The sequence below is a fragment of the Dermacentor variabilis genome, chromosome 2 (assembly GCF_050947875.1).
Source record: "Dermacentor variabilis isolate Ectoservices chromosome 2, ASM5094787v1, whole genome shotgun sequence".
NCBI classification, from domain to species: domain Eukaryota; kingdom Metazoa; phylum Arthropoda; class Arachnida; order Ixodida; family Ixodidae; genus Dermacentor; species Dermacentor variabilis.
Genome location: NC_134569.1, coordinates 84,735,727 through 84,755,595, shown reverse-complemented (window position 1 = coordinate 84,755,595; position 19,869 = coordinate 84,735,727). Strand labels below are relative to the sequence as shown.

Sequence of the window (19,869 nt, the reverse complement as noted above, 5' to 3'; positions counted from 1 at the left end):
TTTTTAATATTTTTTTACTGCTTTTGTACTTAGCATTATGTCCCAACTAGTCAATCGCAAACTCTCCTTTTGGAGTTCGCTCGCGCCCAGCCACAGCCTCTGGGCCAAACATGTTGGACTGCGGAACGATTTTACTCTTTCTCTGATGGAAAAGCAGTGGCGCAAGATTATGGCCTCCGAGATTTTATCAGCCGTTCTGAAGACATTCCATGTCGGAGGCCATGCAAAGCCGTTGCGCTCACCTTATTCGGAGTTTTGCGAAATTTGAAGCTCCTACGAAGATCTGAATTTCTGCATCGACATGGTGTATTGCCACTATCATGCTAAGCAGCAATTCACAACAGCTCTCAAAATGATTTTTCCTCAATTCTACGTGTGTCAAGTACGCATTGAGTAGGGGAGCTGGAAGAGTCGCGGTACGGTTTAGAATCATTTATTCCGACACTTTATTGCCGCGTACCATTATTATTGTTCTTTTTTTATGACGCAACAGGCGTGTCCTTTTGCCAGAGGAAAAAAGAAGTTATCAAAGAGCACCCATAAGAGTCAACTCGCATAATGCGCGCACTTTTTTTATTACGCGGGTAAATTTTTCCGAGAGAATATTGTAGATGCTAAATAGAAAAATGAAGAATGCAATGTCTGTAAATAGGGATTTCCACGCGAACCATTGCGAATTCAACCAAAATATTACTTCCAAACAGCGCTGACCTTTGTAATAAGAGGACATATGAGGAATAAGCAGGAACTTAATCGAATAAAGTGACTCCATCCGACCTATTTAGAGTCAGTGTCAACACTGACGTTGGTTTGTGCAGACGAACGTCGCTGCAGCAATTAGGCTGAGATGATTACTCGAGGGAAAAAAAACAATCTGTATTTTTTTATGGCCAATGTGAGGGGGTACCAGCCGTGCATGGTTGCTTAATGGCCACGGTGTTGTGCTGCAAAGCTCGAGGTCGCGGGATCGAATCCCGGCCACGACAGCCGCTTTCCAATGGGGGCGAAATGCGAAAACACCCGTGCACTTAGATTTTGGTGCACGTTAAAGAACCCCACGTGATCCAAACTTCCGGAGTCCCCCACTACGGCGTGCTTCATAATTAGATCGTTGTTTTGGCCTGTAAAACCTCTTTTTTATGTGGGGGGAGGGGAGAGCATTATGAGAGCAAATACGGTATATAGTCGTTTCCTTTCTTCGCTGCTGCACTGCAGTGCGTTACCTTAAGCCAAACGGTAATTCTAAAACCAATAACCACTGCTTAAACATTCCCTAGATTTCCTGAAGACCGCGATGCGAAAAATTACACCAACAAAAAAAGAGCATACGGAGAAAATTACCGTTTGTTGTTAACGCTCACGAGCCTGCTTTCGACTCTCATTTAATTAATATGCAGAACGAACAGCCACGATTCGCTCTGCTTGAATGAATGTCCGAATCGGCAGTATGTACTTGACACGGAGCACGCGCTTGCTCGTGACGACAGTCACCGGCAGTCGGTGCGCTGAAAGGAAAAAGAAGAAGAAACTAATAGCAACGGCTACCCCCAAGAAAAAGAGAAAAAAGCGCTCATTCTCACGCGCCCAGAAGACTCGACCAATAGGATTTACATACGTGTACCGGTGGCTTCGCGAATCCAACAATCTTTGCGTGGCCAGTGTGGACCAGCGAGTTGGCCGTAAGCGCGTCGCTTCGAAGATGTCCAAAATGAAGATGGAGTTCGTGGTTCTGGTCTTCGCCTTTATGTTTGCGGGACACGTTTTATGCGGTGATATGGACCAGACACTGAGCGAAGGTGAGCGCCCACTCTTAGAATTGCGCGGCTGAATAGCCTATTCCATGGGTCCGTCACTTGGCACGCAAGCCGGGTGTATACATTGTGGTACCGAATCTAGTACCACAGATGGTAATAGAGGTAGTCCTTCGGCCCAGGACAGGTATTCGGTGGATGTGTTGCTATTCGCGTCTCCGAAGAGGCAGCGAGTTAGAATCACGAATCGACCTCCTGACAGAACGCAGAGTATGAAGACGTGACTGCTGAAGTATAAATTATACAGCGACGTGATGGCGCAACCGCTTTTTACCCCGCGCACATTTCCGCGGTCATTTTTCGTAGCTTCAGTTAACCCAGGACGAGACGTCGCTAACGAAATATTAATACCCCAGTCACGCTATAAGCACTTTCGATGGCGGTCGGATTTCTCTCGCGATTGGCTCCTTTGCGCAAGTTGTGAGAGGAAGCCAAATGGTCATCAATTTCGATTCGGATCGACCTTAATCGCGATATAAAGTGGCCGTGTGTGTACCCTAGCCGTACGGGGCCCTTTTGATTGCGATGGAGGTCGAATTCCTATATCACTATATGGGCTCCTTTGCGCAAGCTGAGGAAGGGAGCCAATCGACGTCGAGAAATTCAATCCCGATCGGGCTTGATCACGATCGAAAGCGCCCGGTGTATTACATAAACCTAAAGAGAACACAAGGCAATTCGCTGCGCTTTGACACTCCTTCATTCTCGCTCTCTTCTTCTATATTGTTGTCTGAAATAGGCGATAGCTCGCAACGCAAATGTATTTGCCATACAATATTGGACTCTCTTAGGTTATTCCTCTCTTAGTCGGTACAGTTGGCATGGTGAAACCGATAAGATTGGCCAAGTTTAAACGTTTTGCACCAATACTATACCGCCGCTGGGCTGTCTCAACACCATAAAGCTATCGTATATAGGCGCCCATATGTCGCTTATTATTATTTTTTTTTTTCGAAGATTCGAAGCTGAACCATAATTGCTCAGAAGCGAAACACGTGACTCGAAAAAACAGCTAGCTAGCCTTTGCTTGTCGCGGTGGGTATAGTTCCCAGGCTTATATAATACTTTATGCGCGCACTGCAGGTGCCGGTCGCAAAGAAGCCAGTCTGGACGTGGACAGTGGTAAGCTGGCACCGGAGCTGCAACCCTCGGTACGTGAAGCGACCAGCCTTGATGTTTCAGACAGCTTTACTTATCTAGCTAGTTACGACGCAATTTCTCCTTGTCTTTTCTTTTCCTACTTGGTGTGATAGAAAAGTCAACGCTAATAATGAAGCACGTCGAGTTTCCAAACACGCTGCAGATTTTCTAAATGTTCCCCTTCTTTCGACTGAGCGGTGCCTGTTCCCCGCAGATACCGAAGCATCATATGTGACGTCACAAGCCGGTGGTGACATCGAATTGTAGTAAAGTTGCATGTTTTAAACAGCGAAATCATTCGATAGACACTATTGTTAAGCAATGCCAAACAGCGACTAAAAAGTAATAATAATATAAAAGCAGCTAGGGCGCACCGTCGCCACCTTATTGCTGATCTGCGCGGCTTAATCAAAGCCAGTCACATTACCTTTAAATATATTTTAAGCCTTATGATTGGTGAGGTCAGTGACAATGCTATTCTAGTCAGTGTACAAAAAAAAGTTGAAGAAAAAATTAACTACGGTACAGTTATTAATACCATTCTGTTTTCCGTTTCTTACATTTTCTGTGGTTTCACCAATATTTTTTGTTGGCGACTTTTTCCTTCATTTTACAGTAACTTTTTGTTACAAAGTTTACTCCTTCACGGATGTAAATTTTACTCCCCTTCTCACTTCAGTTTTCAGCGAGTACTCCTGAAAACGTTCACACCCTTTGGGGCGTATCTGGTCATCGCACAATAATCGTCACCTGCTTTGCGCGTTTCATTTCTTGAAAAGTCTGCACGCACCACTAGTAAATGAGGGTGGATAGGGCGTCCGCAAGCTCATTCACGCACGTGGCACAATATGGAGATTATGACCGGCCGCACGATCGTAACGTCAACCCGCACGTGCAGCTAGAGTTACTGTATATGCTACCGCAGGTAGCATATACAGTAACTCTACGTGCAGCTTGTCTGCAGAGCCAGCTGCAGCGGTATACCTCTCCGCAAGCGCATGTGCGAGCAATATGACTGCGCTAAATGTGCAGTCCCAGAAGACCGAGGGTGGCGAGAAAAGCGAGGCCAAGGCGGCAGAGGCCAAGGCTTCGGAAGGCGGTGAACAGCAGGGAGACGAGAGTGTGCAAGTGGAGACGGAGGACGACGAGGCCAAGGAGAGCGCGGCCGACGAGGAAGAAGAGCAGCCCAAGAAGCCGAAGTTCGAGCAGGACACAGCTCCCACGCTCACCGATGTTGACATCGAGGCTATGGGCGTCACCGTCGAGAAGAACGTGTTCAAGCTCAACATCTCCAACTTCTACCAGGTGGTCAACAACACGCGGTACATGCTCATCAACTTCTACGCGCCCTGGTGAGGCCCCAATCCGTAACATTTATGTCTGCGCTATATAACGCTGACGACCGAACACTGTAGGTCTTATGATTGTCTCTTGCACAGTCTTTCTTGTTTTTTCGTTAAATGGCTTGGCTAAAGTTAACTGGGACACACGGTATACGCAGCAGTTCCGCTTGCAGTGTGTACGCGTGAACTCTTGCATTATTATTGCGTACATTATTAAAATGGCTTGCAGCATATTGTCCAAAGCGAGTGGCTTTGCGCACTTCGTCACACAGATGTCAGAATCGCTAAAAGGCACGATGTTAATGCTTAGCATTTCTCAGCTCCGAACGCTGACAAGATAATTGCAACTCCTAAGCAGATTATACGCCGTTGCAGACGAACAGAACTAAAAAGAAATAAGAGCCGTTAACGTGTGCGTTGCGATGTTAACACTTTATTTGTATACTCGGCTCAGGTGACCCAGGGTGGAAAAGCGGTTTTCATCATGCCACGATGGAGCTTTTGTGGCGCCTTAGAGGTTTAGGTGCTGAGATGAGTAGTCCATGGCGCATGATGCCCCAGCCACGAATCTTCGGAATGAACTGCTATACGCAAGCAGAATATCGGCGCGGTGCGAGGCGGTGTACTAATGGCAAGCCGAATAAATCAACGAAACGAGCATGACTGGAAACCGAGGAAAACGCGCGTGGACCTTGCTGCACGTGTTATGCACGAGTCGCATGCGTGCAGGTGCGAGCACTGCGTGAAGATGGAGCCCGAGTACGCGCGGGCGGCCCTCACGCTCCGGAAACGAGACCCGCAGGTGGTTCTGGCCAAGGTCGACACCACGGTCGAGCAGAAGCTGGCCAATCGCTTCGGCGTCAACAAGTACCCGACGCTGTTCTTCTCGCACCGCGGAAACACCAGCGAGTACGAGAACACCTTCTCGGCCGAAGGTCAGCCTTCCTCATTTCCGGAAGCCCATGTCTTACACAAATGGCCAATGTGCGCATGAGCTACTAACATGTTGCTAGGCCGTGTCATGATGCATTATATGTCTATGGAATTAGGGAGGCGGAAATACGTGCTCACAGAAGCGGCTTGAAGGACCCATCGAGCCCCAGTTACATCTCGACATAGTTTTAAGGCTGTACGATGCGGCAGTTCGCTCTCCTGACTATACATAATTCGAAAGTTGTCAAATTATACTAACATACGAAGGGCTAGTGTAGGAAACGCTCCCCTTCTCCCCATTTTAAGATAGTGTTCAAGGTGGTGTCTGGCGCTTTCGTTGAAGTGTTGAAAAAAGTCGCAGCTTCGCTCGAACGACGAAGCATCGATTGCGATAGCAAATTAGTAGACAACCATACGAAGTAAGGATAGCAGTTTTATCTACCACATAAACTTGTAAACACTCGCTTGCTAAATAAATTAAGAAGCAGCCCGCACAGGCAAACGCACACATCACACTCGCGAACAATCGCTGTCAAAACGCTGGCGTGAGGAAGCGCGGCAGCAGCAGGGAGCGAAGTGACCTTCGCGCTGTCTATCGCTTCAATGCAAACGGAGTGGCGAGAACACAGCACACGCAAAGCTACGAGGCGGTGGCCAGCCTCGACTCTGCCCCCAAAGCAGATCGCTTTCAAGATAAAGCCCGCGCGGCTGCGCGTTGCTGCCTCGGTATTGGGGGCGAGGACTTACGGAGTCGCCATCTGTCGGAAGCGCCTCCTTTGCGTAGTATGAGGGATAACGCGGCGCGTTCCTCAAAGGTTTGGCTTACGGCGCTCAGGAAAAACACCACGCGGCAGCCTGAATTCCTTGAGATTTCTGTAAGTACTCTCAACACGAGGGATGTCTTTCACTGCCAAAATAATAATCTTGGGCAAACTGAAAACACGGAATCGTTTACAGACGCTATCTCTTTACCGGACATGTACAGCGAACGCCAATGCGCGCGGTCGCCGCGATGGAGTCTCCCGAACCGGCTTCTTGCGTAAAAGGTTAGGCAAACGCTGAGATCAAACTGTGTGAAATATGTTCTTATAGTGGGCTGTCTGTATAACTGAGTGGAGCATAACATAATGAAGCCTCAATGCAGCGATCGCACGGTTCGCAGCGACCGACTGCACGTCTGCATGCATGTCCGCGCACAATGTTTTGCTTTCGCTACGAGCGCGTTTTCGCACCGTGCCGCGAGCTTTAGGCCGCAGAATATGAGCATTTGACAGTACACGAGCAACCATTGTTGCGTGCACGCTATCAGAGGTGTTCAAAAATAATTTCGTTATAGAGGCTTCAACGCCTACGGCGACTGTGATGTGTCGTCGCAACGATTCAATCTTTCTTTTTCTTCTAAATTCTTGGACGTTTCAATATTGTTTCTCACGTTTCGTCGCACTATGTTTAAGGTCTTCTCAGCGTGCGAATTCCCGCTGCTTCTTTTTTTGTAATCCAGTACATTACATCATAACACAAGCATGACCATGTGCCACGTCTTTTTTTAACGTGCTTCTTACCGCTCCCTTTCCATTCAAGTGAACTTGCCAGTGCCTAGCATCAACAAGTTCATAGACCAAATAAATCGTCATGAAACTAGCCGGGCAGCGGGCGTGGGCGAGCGTCTCAGTGCGCGTTTTCTGCTACTCACCGAACATCGCAGTCCCGACGCCGTATCAGAAATCTTCCTCGCGTCTGTGCTTGCTGCATACCCGAGTTGCAGCCGATGGCTGTTTGACGGTTCCAAGTTTCGTGAGCCAAGCTTCATGCAGCTTCTTGTCCTGCGGCTACGTGTGAATAAGGCTGACACCAGGCTCCGTTGCGTTCGTCCGGCTTTGCGGCACCGAGGAGTAGTCTACCATGCTGCACGCCTCCAAAAGCCACTACCTATTATAGTGCTTTTAAATGCTGTCAAGCAGATACCTAAGGCAGGAAAACCTCAGCACTTAATCAGAACCACAGTGCAGGTGGGACTTTAAACTTTCGTTTTCAGTTCGCTTCGGCGCTTCCGAAGCAGCCGACGCGGCCCCTGTGTCCACGTGATCCCTCATGCCACGTCACGCCTACGGTGGCGCCAGCTTTTCCAGTGGTGGAGCTCGACCTTCTGCGCGACATTGAGCCGCGATCGTCGGCTCACCCTCGCGCGCTTTCACTCGAGCATACAGCATACGGCGCGCGGCGGCGTTATCGCCCTTGGACTTTGTGCGGAACACCAAGACGACGGCGACGGCAAAAAAAAAAAAATCGCCCGGAATGTTCCTATAATTGCTATCGCACTAATATATGAGGAAACTGCTGCACTAACACGCGCCTAAACATTAAGCATTGAAAAGCGTGCGGTATATCTAGCCTTTTACTTGTATAGAATATTTTGGCTCTTTTTTAAACGCTCGTCTACACGATCCGGAGTTAAGTCGCACCTTTTGTTCTGTGGGGACGCTCGACCCTCACGCGTCCTCTGGTGTTTTTCCCAGTCTATTAACGTTGATTTTTCCCGCATGGCATTCGTGTCACCTGTAATCCGGCTTCTCCGCGTAGCTAAGCACCGGCACTGGGCGGTGTGCTTGTAGATTAGTACGAGAGATGGCGCGATTGTTGCGCTACTAACGCCCCCTAACGGCGAGGTTACTTGGGCACCTCTTTTTGACTTGGAGTCGGCCAGCTGCGTGGCCAGTTTCGCGCCAGTCGGCCAGTTTCGCGCGCTCGCCGGCCGTTTGCGGGACCGTCCTGCGAAACGCTTAGGAGCAGGGTACCGGAATGGATGAAAACGATCGTTCGAACGCGCCACCGTTCGCATGACCCTACATGTGAACCATTAGGCCTTGGTGTCCAGCATGCGCGCGAACGTATTCGCTCGCTATCAGGTAGCGGTGAGTCGGACTTACTCGAGTTGTCGCGCGCCCATCGGCATGTTCTATCGGTGATTCGGCTGGCTGGATTGCTGTATAAGAGGCGCAATAAATGTTCTTCTGGTTATCTGCACTACTGTTTTGTTGCTGTTGCCCCAAGAGCACGTCTGAGACCTCGCAGTTGAAAGTATGATCTCGGCTAACAGGCACGCTCTCTTACAAACCGATCAATCGTTTCTGTGCACTATAGGATAGCTTTGGCAAGTTATAGAACGGGTGTGCTCTTCTCTTTTCAGATATTCTGGGAGCCAAGTGCTCAGTAACGAACCCATTTTCAAAAGGTGTCAACTATTGCCATGTGCGACTCTCGGCACCCCGTAACGTTCCTGACATGAAAGTACGGGATGCGCCGCGCCGTATGACAATTACCGTTGCCTGTCAAGTTACACCATAATTGGCGTACAGTTTTCTAGCGTGAATGTACGTTATTCTTTTGGTGCGTACCCTTGTCACGCTTGTTAATAATCACTATTGTGGGTATTTTTTGTTTCCTCGACGCTGTACACCCGGTGCATCCCATGCATAGAGTTACTGTAAATGGATCCCCAAAGGGAGCCAGTAACTACCCATGCAATAACCGTATACACTGTAAACAGAATTGCACCATTAAGGGTCCTTAAGGATGCAGATCGTTCTGTAACTTAAACTCGTAATGGTGTAAGTTATCGACAGAAAACATCCTTAAGGATGTAAATCGGGTTTCAGTGTGTAGAAGGCATTTCGGACATGGGTGTGAGAGCGACAGGTCTCTGCGCGTCCATTTGACGCAACGCGATGTATCCTTCGTCATATGGCACCGCCCTCTGAAAATACTTGAGCAATATACCTTCCCTGTTTTAACCGCGTCCAGTTTTCACCCGTCCGTTGACGCGCGCCGATCTTCCAACAGGTATCGTAGACGCGATGGCAGAGAAGACTGATCCAATGTTCGAACCACCGCCGGAGGCGACGCTGGAACTGACCGCAGTGAACTTCACGCTGACCATCAACAACGCCAAGTTGATTCTCATCTACTTCTACGCTCCATGGTACGTGTTTCGCATGTCGGTCTTTCGCCGTGAGCGATGTCTTCGCTATTGCATGTTGACATTTTGCACCCGCGCTACAAAGTTTGTGGGTCACTGCATCGGATAAGCAGCTCACTCTCTGTGTGCTACTTTTTTGCTCTATCTGGAATCGAATTGAAAGCCTGCGCCTGACTGCGCGAACATCGATCCCTTTTTTTCTGACGGCGAACGTTGACGTGGATTCGAGCGAATATGACCGGTTCCACAATTCAAAATTTTATAGATTAATGGATGAAATTTCCTAACATAAAGGTATAAATAATTATCCGGTAATTTGCTCATGCGCACAGAGGTGGCACTATTTGTAAACAAATAAACGACTGGAGTACAGGCGGAATGTTTTACTTTTACCGGGGGCGACCTGCTTTCCGAACCCCACCCATATATATATATACGTTTAGTAATGGTTCCACTTGAAGAAACTTAGTGTGACCTCGAAGAATTAATTGTTCACTTGGAAGAACTTATAATTTCAGCTTCGGTATTTCGTAATGGAAAGTAGACAAGAAAATTGGAGAGGATTTTCTGGGGACCTGATGGCCCTGCCTCGTTGGTGGACATGCTTTACTGTCACGCGGTCCCGTACCGTGAAACGCGAGGCGCTGGATGATCGCAGCACCATCTAAGAATAGCATGTGAAATCTGCCCGAGTGCGCGACAACGGATATAGCAGGAATGAATACACGCCGAAAGCAACTGCTTATGCCGTTAGCTAGTTATAAACTATATATATATATATATATATATATATATATATATATATATATATATATATTCACATACGCTTCCTACCCCGCCATTTACTCATTCTTTTTACTATATATTCGTTACGACATGCAGCGTACAAGTTCAACGATTCCTGAAAGAATTTCTGACACAGGCACGTCGCTAGCGCTGCGTATACGTGTTTTCGCTGCACCTCAGTGACGTCTGCGGAGGAAAGTGGGCTTCGTGGCGTTCGTTGTAAGGCAAGAAATCTGCTGTCGGGGACGCCTAAGTTCCTTCGTTGTACAGGCAAATTCCGTGTAGTGGTCGTTGTTTTAGAGGCTTTCACACTGCATATTAAAGGATAGGAATTCGGTAAGGACAAAATTAATCCTGCCTTATACAGGCTATACATGTTATACTTGGCTATACAAGTAATTTCGCTGTAGACGTTTGGCTTACATAAGAAGTATTTCGTATGTATGCCTTGCATGCTTTAAATGTGCAACAAAGGGCTTAAATATAAAAGGCACCCACTTAACATCCTTACGGGTGTTAGGTGGGTGCGATTCAGTGTTATCGCGAATCTCTTCTGGCGGATTTTTACTTTTTTTTTCCGCAGTAAACTGTATACATGGTGACAAGCACCGGGGTATTTCAACGGGGATATGAATGAAAGAAAGACGGCCCGTCTCGCTGAGTGTGCGATGCAACAACATACATCACGTTCGGTAAAAAAGGTCATTTCACACTCTAGCTAATTGAGCTAGAGTATATATACTCCAACGTAAGGAAAAAAGAAAGTTCGGGACACGGCATAATCTGTCATTGGGCCGCACGAAACAACAAGGGACAGAAAAGGACAGCAGCACTACATAGCGTTGTTCCGCTGGACGTCGCCGGTTACGTCCTCTATACTATAGGCAGCAGCGCAGGAAGGTCAAGTGATACAAGAAACGTACAAGTGGACGCCACGTTCCTTGTGTCCTTTGTCCTTCCTGCGCTGCTTCCTTAGTACACATGTCGAACCAGCTATACATAGTCCATCAAGTTCCTGTGCTCATCGTGATCGCCCAGGGTGCGATCATGCCGAGCATCTTATCGCAGCGAGTCCGGCGCGCACGTTGCGCGTCAAAACGCCATGGTGTATAGACACATCGCTGTGCACGCTGCAGGTGCGGTCACTGCCGCCGCATGTCGCCCGAGTTCGAGCGAGCTGCGCGGCGCCTGAAGGAGTACAACATCCCCCTGGGCAAGGTGGACGCCACCAAGGAGAAGAGCCTGGCCGAGGTCAACGAGGTGCGCAGCTACCCGACGCTGCTGCTGTACCGACGCGGACGCCGCTTCGAGTACAACGGTCCGCGGGAGGAGACCGGCATCGTGAACCACATGCTCAACCTGTCCCAGTACCCCAGCAAGGAGGTCAGCTCGCTCAAGCAGTTCAAGAAGGCCATCCACCCGATCACCATCACCGTGCTCGCAGTGTTCAGCAAGTCCCGCGGACCTTTCTACAAGGAGTTCGAGGCTGCAGGCACGTACCTTCGCATGTGTGCAATCTCGCGAGAGCGTATATGTATACTGTGCATAGAACGACGCAAATGCCTGGCTATAGTTTCTTTCCGCTCGCTGTTTGCAAATCGCTTTTGGGTCCAAGATGACGCGACTAGCGTCAACACGGCACTGACACTTCTCGCAAATTGCGGATCGAATAACACTGAGTATGGTTAGTCGTTAAACATTTTGTAACAGATAGAGGATATGGGCCGGTGGCAGCCCGGTCTCCGTCATATACATAGGGGCAATATAGCTCGGTCGTCTCGGTTGACTTTTTGCGCACCTCCACCAAAATTGTAGCCGATTGGATAGGTTTATTTACAAGATTGCGGATAGTTAGCGCAAGGTATACAGGACGGTCAGACGAAAGCAAAAGGCAGTTAGCGGCCAGCACGATGCGCGCTCTTCTTTTCGTATACCTTCGGCTCCGCCGAGCCGCGTGACATCTTGTCAATAATGAGAGTATAAATGCTGCGGAATGTGCATTGAGAAACGTGTCGGTCACCCGGCTACCTCGATCGGCGTCAGTTACAAAATTTTTCGACACGTAAACTGGAACTGGTACATTATACAAACAAGTACGAAACCAAAGCGGAAGGAGCGCGTACCGCGCCGCGCCTAATAACGTCACTGAATCGCGGCCGCGAGCAACTGTATATGCACACGATATATATAATATCGTCACGTAAGTAGTAGCAGTGTGTGCGTGCGTGCGCGTGTTTGACATAAAAATGCGTTAAGCTCTTTTTTTTTTTTAGCTTGCACATACAGGAGCATCTGTGTAGTCCTGTTTTGCCATAACATTTCATCGGGCTCAAATAAAGGGCACAAAATTAAGGAAGTGAAGCTACTCCAAATGGCGTAGGCGATGTAGTATACTCAATATATAGTCACTGTGATGTGGCGCCTACCACTACCAGCGGTGGCGGTGGGTGCATTTTCGCTTACGCACGCGCACGTTACAAGTTTGCCTTGGGGATGCTTGCAGCGAACAACCTGCGCGGTCGGCACACCTTCTACCACACCTACTCGATGGAGCTGGCCAGGCACTACAAGGTGACCGAGAGCTCGCTCGTGCTCTTCCACCCCGAGATCCTGCAGTCCCAGTACGAGGAGCCGTACTACACCTTCAGCAGGGTGCGTCATGGGCTGCTTTTCTTTCAAACACAAATGAAAATAGTCGCAGCTTTGGAATGTATTTTCGGTAGTCCTGATCGTGCTTTGGCTTGAACTCTGGCAGCTGTTTCAAAGTATGTAGCTGGCGTTAATTCTTTAAAGCTTTATATCTGTCTTGGTTGCACTTCTACGTGCAAGTTGCTAAGCCAGCCAACCAGAATTCTGTTGCGTGTCGCCGCGCTGATTATTACAATGGACGCGGAGTATTACAATGGCAAGGGATTGGAAGGAATGCAGTAAATACAGCCTGATCGAGCACTTAAAGGGCCCCTCACCAGGTCTGGCCGCTTTGAGCTGACAAGCGCAGAGCATAAATTGCGCAATAACGTCGTGTCTGCGAAGTATATTATTACATCTCTACGAACCGCAGAAAGATATCAAATTTCAAGCCGAACGTCGTTTTCCCTTCTCCTCGCGACCGCCGCGCGCCAAGCCGGAGGATGACGTACACGTGCTGGTAGTTACACGTGCTAGTAGGAGGATGACGTACACGCGTGTTTGCACTGTGACGTCGCTCGTGGTGACACGTGACTTCGACAATTAAGGCTACATCTTTTATTAGTGTAGTATGTTGCTTGAATAAAATTAAAAGCTTAGAGAAATAATAAAACACACAAACCGAATGTCTGCATGTTTTTGTTTTACTTCGCACCGCAGCAAGAGATATGCACTTCCGTTTCCTCTGTTTGTTCCCACGTCGTGCAGTCGCGCGCGCTTACGCCTAAACTATGCCATTTTCTACCGTGTTCCAGCGCGTGATCATGCTCTGTGATCTGCTTGTGTCTGCCTCAGTGTTCGTGTAGCACTGAATTATACCGATAGTCAGGTGTCCTCGTACATAGCGCGCAAAATCGTGCGCTGCGCGAAACGAGAAACACCCGTGCAGTTAGATTTAACTGCACGTCAAAGAACGGTGGTAAAAATTGATCACGAGTCATCCACTACGGCGTGCCTCATAATCAGATCGTGGTTTTAGCACGTAAAACCCCATAATTTAATTTAAAGCGCTATACATGCCGTTAACCGCGGTGTTTCCCAGTCTGCTGAGAGTGCCACCGAGTTGGCATTCCGTGGAGGCAGGGACCGTGTTAGCGGGGACTCCTGGGGAATGTTTAACGTTTCTGGCTTACTTACAAGTTTTGTAAACAATTGCTGAACCCTCTTTTTCACCCCATCGTTCATGCGACAGTACGCACAGAGTAGGCTTCCCCGGTGTCCTTGGGTGAACTAAACGAGGCACCTTGTTCATGATCGATGTGTGGAGAAGGGCGCGGGTGATGTGCTGGCAGAGTTGAATATGTTAGGGTTAATTACTTCCTGTGCAGTAAATTCTACGTGTGGAAGCACTCTGGAGCAGTATAAGTGCATTTTAAGAATAGGCGCAGAATTTAGCCCGCTGTCCTGGAGAGATAGATAGATAGATAGATAGATAGATAGATAGATAGATAGATAGATAGATAGACAGACAGATAGATAGATAGATAGATAGATAGATAGATAGATAGATAGATAGATAGATAGATATAGATAGATATAGATATAGATAGATAGATAGATAGATAGATAGATAGATAGATAGATAGATAGATAGATAGATAGATAGATAGATAGATAGATAGATAGATAGATATTCTTGTTGGGGAGGAAAAATTGGGGTAAAGTGCAGCGAAGTAACTGGTCTCTCAGTTGAGGACACCTCAGGCGAAGTTAAAGGTGCGACTCTGTGCGAGGGTGAAGTACGGCTTTGCTAAAAAATTCCTCAAGCTCGAAAGCGTCGTATGCGGGCAACGTTTTAAAGTGTGTGGTTGAATTATACGGGCAAATGAAATTGTTAATGCAACTACTCCAAAGAAACAGCTTCGCGCCAAATTGAGCTTCAAAAAATTAAATTGTGATGTTTTACGTGCCAGAACAACGATGCGGTTATGAGGCACGCCCTAGTAGGGGACTCCGGAAATTTTGACCACCTGGAGTTCTTTAACGTGCACCTAAATCTAAATACACAGGTGTTTTCGCATTTTGTCCCCACCGAATTGCGGCCGCCATGGTCGGGATTCGATCCCGCGACATCGTGCTTAACAGCCCAACACCACAGCCACTAAGCAACCATGGTGAGTGCTGCGAATTGAGCTGCGATACTGCAAAATCGCACAAGTTTGCTGTATTTCCTTTTTTAAACTATAAGTGATCTCTGTATACAAATTAATCTTTATTCTTTGCGCGTTTGCGATGGCTGCGCACCTTAGTTAAAATATCGTACATTAGTTGAGTGATTTCACGACATTACCTATTTGGCTTCTCAACGTATTTTAGCTATACATTTATGGGTTCAGGAAGTATTTTTTATGTTGGTCGATTTCGCGAGATATTACATGGTCTATTAGAACTATAGGCGCCTTAATTACCTCTTTGTGTCTCGATTATTTTTGTCTATTAGATAGCGGCCGACATCGCAACTGCACCACATGGTGTCAGAACTTCTCGAATATCTTCTTTTTAAAGCGAAGCTTTCTTTGCCTTTTCGTTAGACTTTCCCGCTGCTGCTGCTCCACACCGCGTCGGGGAGTGGTTCAGAGCGTGTATATACATAGGAGCGTGGCAGACAAGAAAAGAGACGCGAGGAACTCGTTTGGACCGCACCTCGTCGAATGTGCACAATGCCCTCTGGAGTTCCCGGGTCTTCGCCACATTAGCCTCTTGACGGCTGTAATTACCCACGATGCGATGTGCCATGCGAGGCAATGACGATGCTCAACCCTCTCAGTGGTTATGAAATATGGCGCACAACAACGCCTCAAGCAAACACCTTTCCCTTTGTGTTTTGTGTGCTACGCAGACGAACAGCAGTGGTGCACGCAAGGTAACGTTTAACGCCCGAACCGGAACTCGAATCGAAAGTGTGTCGGTTGGACACCCTGCTTTAGGCAACACCGAATTTCGGCAGCGCCCAGTGCCGCTCTCACTAACTGCCACACAACCCCTCATCCGTTCTAACGATTAATGTACCGAGACAATTTTCAGCCACACAAGGGTATTACTGGAACCATGTTTCGAGCTAATTCGCACCAGAAGGCCTTAGCGGCACGTGGGTCTATGGATTCCACAAAACGCAGTTTTGCAGCGAGTTCGATCGCGCGACTTATCATTCGGCCAGCAGAGCTACGAACGTAATGAAATCACGAGCGAAAGCATGAGACAATAAGATAACGCTCTTGTTCAAAGGCAACTTGCCAGCTTAACACAAACACACATGTAACGCTAGTGGACGCGACGTACTGCCTTTCTGTTATGAATCAGCGACGCCCTAAGCGTATATCTACCCCATCGAAAGCAGCAGGTTCTGTAACTTCAGAGACCCCATGTAGTACATCGCCCTAGACTAGACGCCAACTTCTATCTTTTGACAAATCTGAATCGTGCACGTTCGGCGCTCCCACCGCGTGCAGCCTGACGCGACTCAGGTGCACATGGAGCGATTCATGGAGGAGCACCTGTTCCCGCTGGTCGGCTTCCGGGACGTGGCCAACCTCTGGAAGTACATCAACAAGTATCCCCTGGTTGTCGTCTTCTACGACGTCGACTTTGGCTTCGACAACAAGGAAGGTACGCAACTGCAGCCGGCGTCGGAACATGTCTTTTTTTTTTCTGATTGTGACGCATGGGACGGAGGAGAGAGCTATAGGTGATGGGGCAGGTCAGCCTCCCACCTGTTTTCTTTTTTATGCGAAGCATATTACTAGAGCTCAACCCAGCTCCTCAGGCGCGGCGGTGTCGCCTCTAAGGCTGACCACGTGACACCGTGACGTCACGACAGAAGAGAAACGGGGCTCCAACTCGCGCCGTCGCTCGCGGCGTCGCGGCGGTATATAAGTAGCTGCGCTTGTTTCTAGGTGGCTTTGGCTCAGCTCTTGCAAGATGGGCTGGGTGGGAATCGAACCAGGGTCTCCGGAGTGTGAGACGGAGACGCTACCACTGAGCCACGAGTACGATGCTTCAAAGCGGTACAAAAGCGCCTCTAGTGAATGCGGTGTTGCCTTAGAAACGAGCTGTTTCTAAGCCTCAGGCGTGCGTCGCTTGCTCAGGCGCACATTTCGTTGCCGCGCCGAACGCTGCGTTGCTCGACGCTCACCGCGTCCAATGCGGGGCGCGTAGTCGCTGCGCCGTAGCCCATTGTCTTACACCCCTTGGCGGGTCGACGGGAACGCTGTCGCGTTCGACTCTTGAAGGCGAAGCAGAGTAACGCATGAGTTGTTTCTTCGTCTAGCCGAACCAAATATAGCCAAGCAACAGCAGTTCACCAGGCTTAACAGTGGTTCAACAACTAAAATAAAGGCTAGTATGCTTCGCATCCTGGGCTTAACCTTGGCTAAGCCACAGCCAATTTTTTTTCAAACACTGCGTGTAGATTCGTCCCACAAGGTTTTGTGGGCGTTTCCTAAAGGAGGCTAGCGCAACGGCCGCACCAGATGCGTATAAAAAAAAATGCAACGTGCGTGGTTACCGCGTGAAGTCGATTACATATTGGACGCGAATGGCACGCGCAGAGACGCAGCGCATCCGGAACAAGGTTCTGAAGGTTGCCCAGCAGTACAAGGGCCGCGTGCTGTTCGCCGTGTCGCACGAGACTGACTTCGAGGACGATCTGAAGAGCCTCGGCCTGGAGGACAGCGGCGCCGAGGTCAACGTCGGCATGTGGATGTCCGAGCGCGAGCGCTACCGCATGGCGCCCGTGGACGACTTCAAGAGCGCAAACCTGCGCAACTTTGTCGAGTCCGTGCTCCAGGGTGAGAGCGAGCGCGCACGCCAGCGGTGAATGAATTTGTTCCTGCACAGTGAATCGGCGCAAATCGAGAGCGAACGTATTTCTTATTCGAGAATTTACCGCGAGGAGTCTGCCGCGACTCGAGCGACCACGCTTGGAGGCAAGCTTGCGCTCATAGTGCAGCCAGAGTGACCAGCTCAGGGCGTAAGGTTTTTGGTTATCTATATATGTATGTATATATGAGGCAATTGGCGATTTTCGTAAAAAAGGATATATAGGCGAGATCGGCAGGCATCAGGAATGCGCGGGATGTTGCCGCTCGCAGAGCGGGACGCGCAGAAGCCGAGCCGAAACCCCGCACCCAAGCGAACAGGCAGCCGTTGCAGTTTTTACGCGCGGCCACTTCACGTGACACGAAGCGGTAACTGTCGCGCGCAGGCACGCTGAAGCAGTACGTGCGGTCTCAGACGGCGCCGCGCGAACAGACGCGTGACGTGCTCACGGTGGTGGGTAGCACGTTCGAGGAGCTGGTCATGGCCTCCGACAAGGACACGCTCATCATGTTCCGCGGCCCGGACTGCCACATGTGCGACGAGCTGGTCGAGGAGCTCGAACTCTGCTACAACCGCATCGACTACCAGGCGCCCGACCGCTTCCAGTCGGCCATCATCGACGCCACACAAAACGACTTCCCGGGCATCTTCAAGGTAGGTGCTCTTACGAACACTTGTGAGGAAAGCTTGCTTTTAATGCTTGCCGTGGCGTTGGAAGAGGCAAGTGCGGTCGTCGTACGAAGGCCGAGTTGAAAAGATGCCCGCGAACAGACTGGTTACGCCGTTCGGTTGTGCCCTCTTTGAGGCTGGTGGCATCGGCATGGCCGACAGAACTGCAAATATGTGCTGTCGAGCTTGAGTTGCAACACGGGATCCCGTTACCAGGGAGACTCCAAAGCGTTCTCTCTCTCTCTCTCTGTATACATGGCAGCGCCGACACAGAATTTGGTCAAAGAAAAAGCGGCGAGTACATATCGAAGTTAGAACTTACTACCCGACATATTTTGCCTGCATATATGCATGCATTGTCAGAAATGTATTAATGTAAAACGTAATGTCAGTGCAGGTTAGCGCCTGAACCAAGTGAAGGAAGTGCCTCTAATTGCACCACGAGCGTAGAGGTGCATCATACTGCACCTTATTGACGCCTGGACTGCAAGGCACGCTCAGTGAGGCACGCCTCTTTTCGTCTTGCCCTTCCACAAGTAGACAGTGAATCATCTATTTAAACAGTCGCGTTGTTTTTACAAGAATCAGCGTTATCGGTCATTAGAGGGAGATATGTCACGACATACATCCACGTAGCGCCTCGCAGTTCAGCCGAGGACACGTTGACTTAAGCTAGCTTTGGTCACTACTTCGTATGCCAGCGATCCTCTGCACCCATGGGACGCATTCTGCCACGACGTTTAGCGGCACGTCACAGCCGCATAACAGGCCTTGATATCGCGTTCGCGTGCCGTACCTTGGCACCCACTTCAACCGCGTAATTTCCTCTCCACAGGTCGACGACTTCCCTACCATCTACTTCGTGTCAGCTAAGGACAAGATGCACCCCAAGTTGTTCCAGGGCATCCGCAAGGCTTTCGGACTGATCAAGTTCGTCAAGGAAAATTTCTCCTACGATATCCCCGACCGCTCAGACTTCAGTGTCTTCCCCGCCTTCAAGCGGCCCAAGCCGCCCAAGGACGACAAAAAGGCGAAGGACGACAAAGCCAAGGACGAGAAAAGCGACGCTTCCGCCAAGCCAAAGGAAGAGCTGTAGCTTCTTTTTTTTTTTTCTGTTTCATTTCTCTCACCCTTGTTCTCACATTCTCATTTCTACCATCGCCTGGGGGGGCCCCTCCCCAATAAAAAGGCATCTTGTTGCATCATCGCAAACATTCTTTTTTTTTTTTCCTGCATGAATGTGCAGTAAATGCTCTGTAGTCACTGTTACCCTTTATCACACTTTTCCAAGTTATTTTGCGCGTGGCGTGGCAGAAATGCAGCAGGCACGCGAGCACGTACCGTCGGGAGCAGAAGTCTGTGGAACACGGCACCAAGAAAAAACAAATTTCTAGAACAGCTGTGCAAATCAGAAATTCGCTCAATCACTTGATTTCAACCTGGATGCATAGGGTGTTCCTTCTAAAAGGACACATTATCACAAACGAGCAAAAGAACCTTCCGGAGAACGCGGGTGTCCCCTCCCCCTTTCCCCCCGTAGGTGCGCTATTGATGGTCTGTAAAATGCAAAAATCCCGTTCGCTCAATTGTTCTATTTACCGGTTGTTACTATTTACCGCTAATAAAATTCCGTTCTAGTTGATAACGTAACCTGAGCGCCGCTCGAACCTGATAAAACTAGAAAAAGAATGTGAATATAATATCA

General features: G+C 49.0%; 1 protein-coding gene across 1 annotated transcript; it reads left to right on the top strand.

Moving 5' to 3' along the window:
- The first annotated feature begins 1,598 nt into the window (after positions 1-1,598).
- On the top strand, positions 1,599-19,440 carry LOC142572213 (protein disulfide-isomerase A4-like). The gene is made up of 11 exons (XM_075681164.1): positions 1,599-1,796; positions 2,895-2,962; positions 3,984-4,303; positions 5,024-5,229; positions 9,068-9,206; positions 11,126-11,481; positions 12,493-12,641; positions 16,127-16,283; positions 17,225-17,464; positions 17,881-18,149; positions 19,000-19,440. Exons 1-11 carry the CDS (start codon positions 1,700-1,702, stop codon positions 19,258-19,260), a joined length of 2,262 nt encoding a protein of 753 aa, XP_075537279.1. The 5' UTR covers positions 1,599-1,699; the 3' UTR covers positions 19,261-19,440.
- Positions 19,441-19,869: the final 429 nt, after the last annotated feature.

Excerpts from the sequence above, each read along its gene's own strand:
- LOC142572213 (XM_075681164.1), top strand. The coding sequence starts at position 1,700 with ATGTCCAAAATGAAGATGGAGTTCGTGGTTCTGGTCTTCGCCTTTATG. Across the intron at positions 5,230-9,067 it reads GAACACCTTCTCGGCCGAAG|GTATCGTAGACGCGATGGCA; the intron begins GTCAGCCTTCCT and ends ATCTTCCAACAG. Across the intron at positions 11,482-12,492 it reads CAAGGAGTTCGAGGCTGCAG|CGAACAACCTGCGCGGTCGG; the intron begins GCACGTACCTTC and ends GGATGCTTGCAG.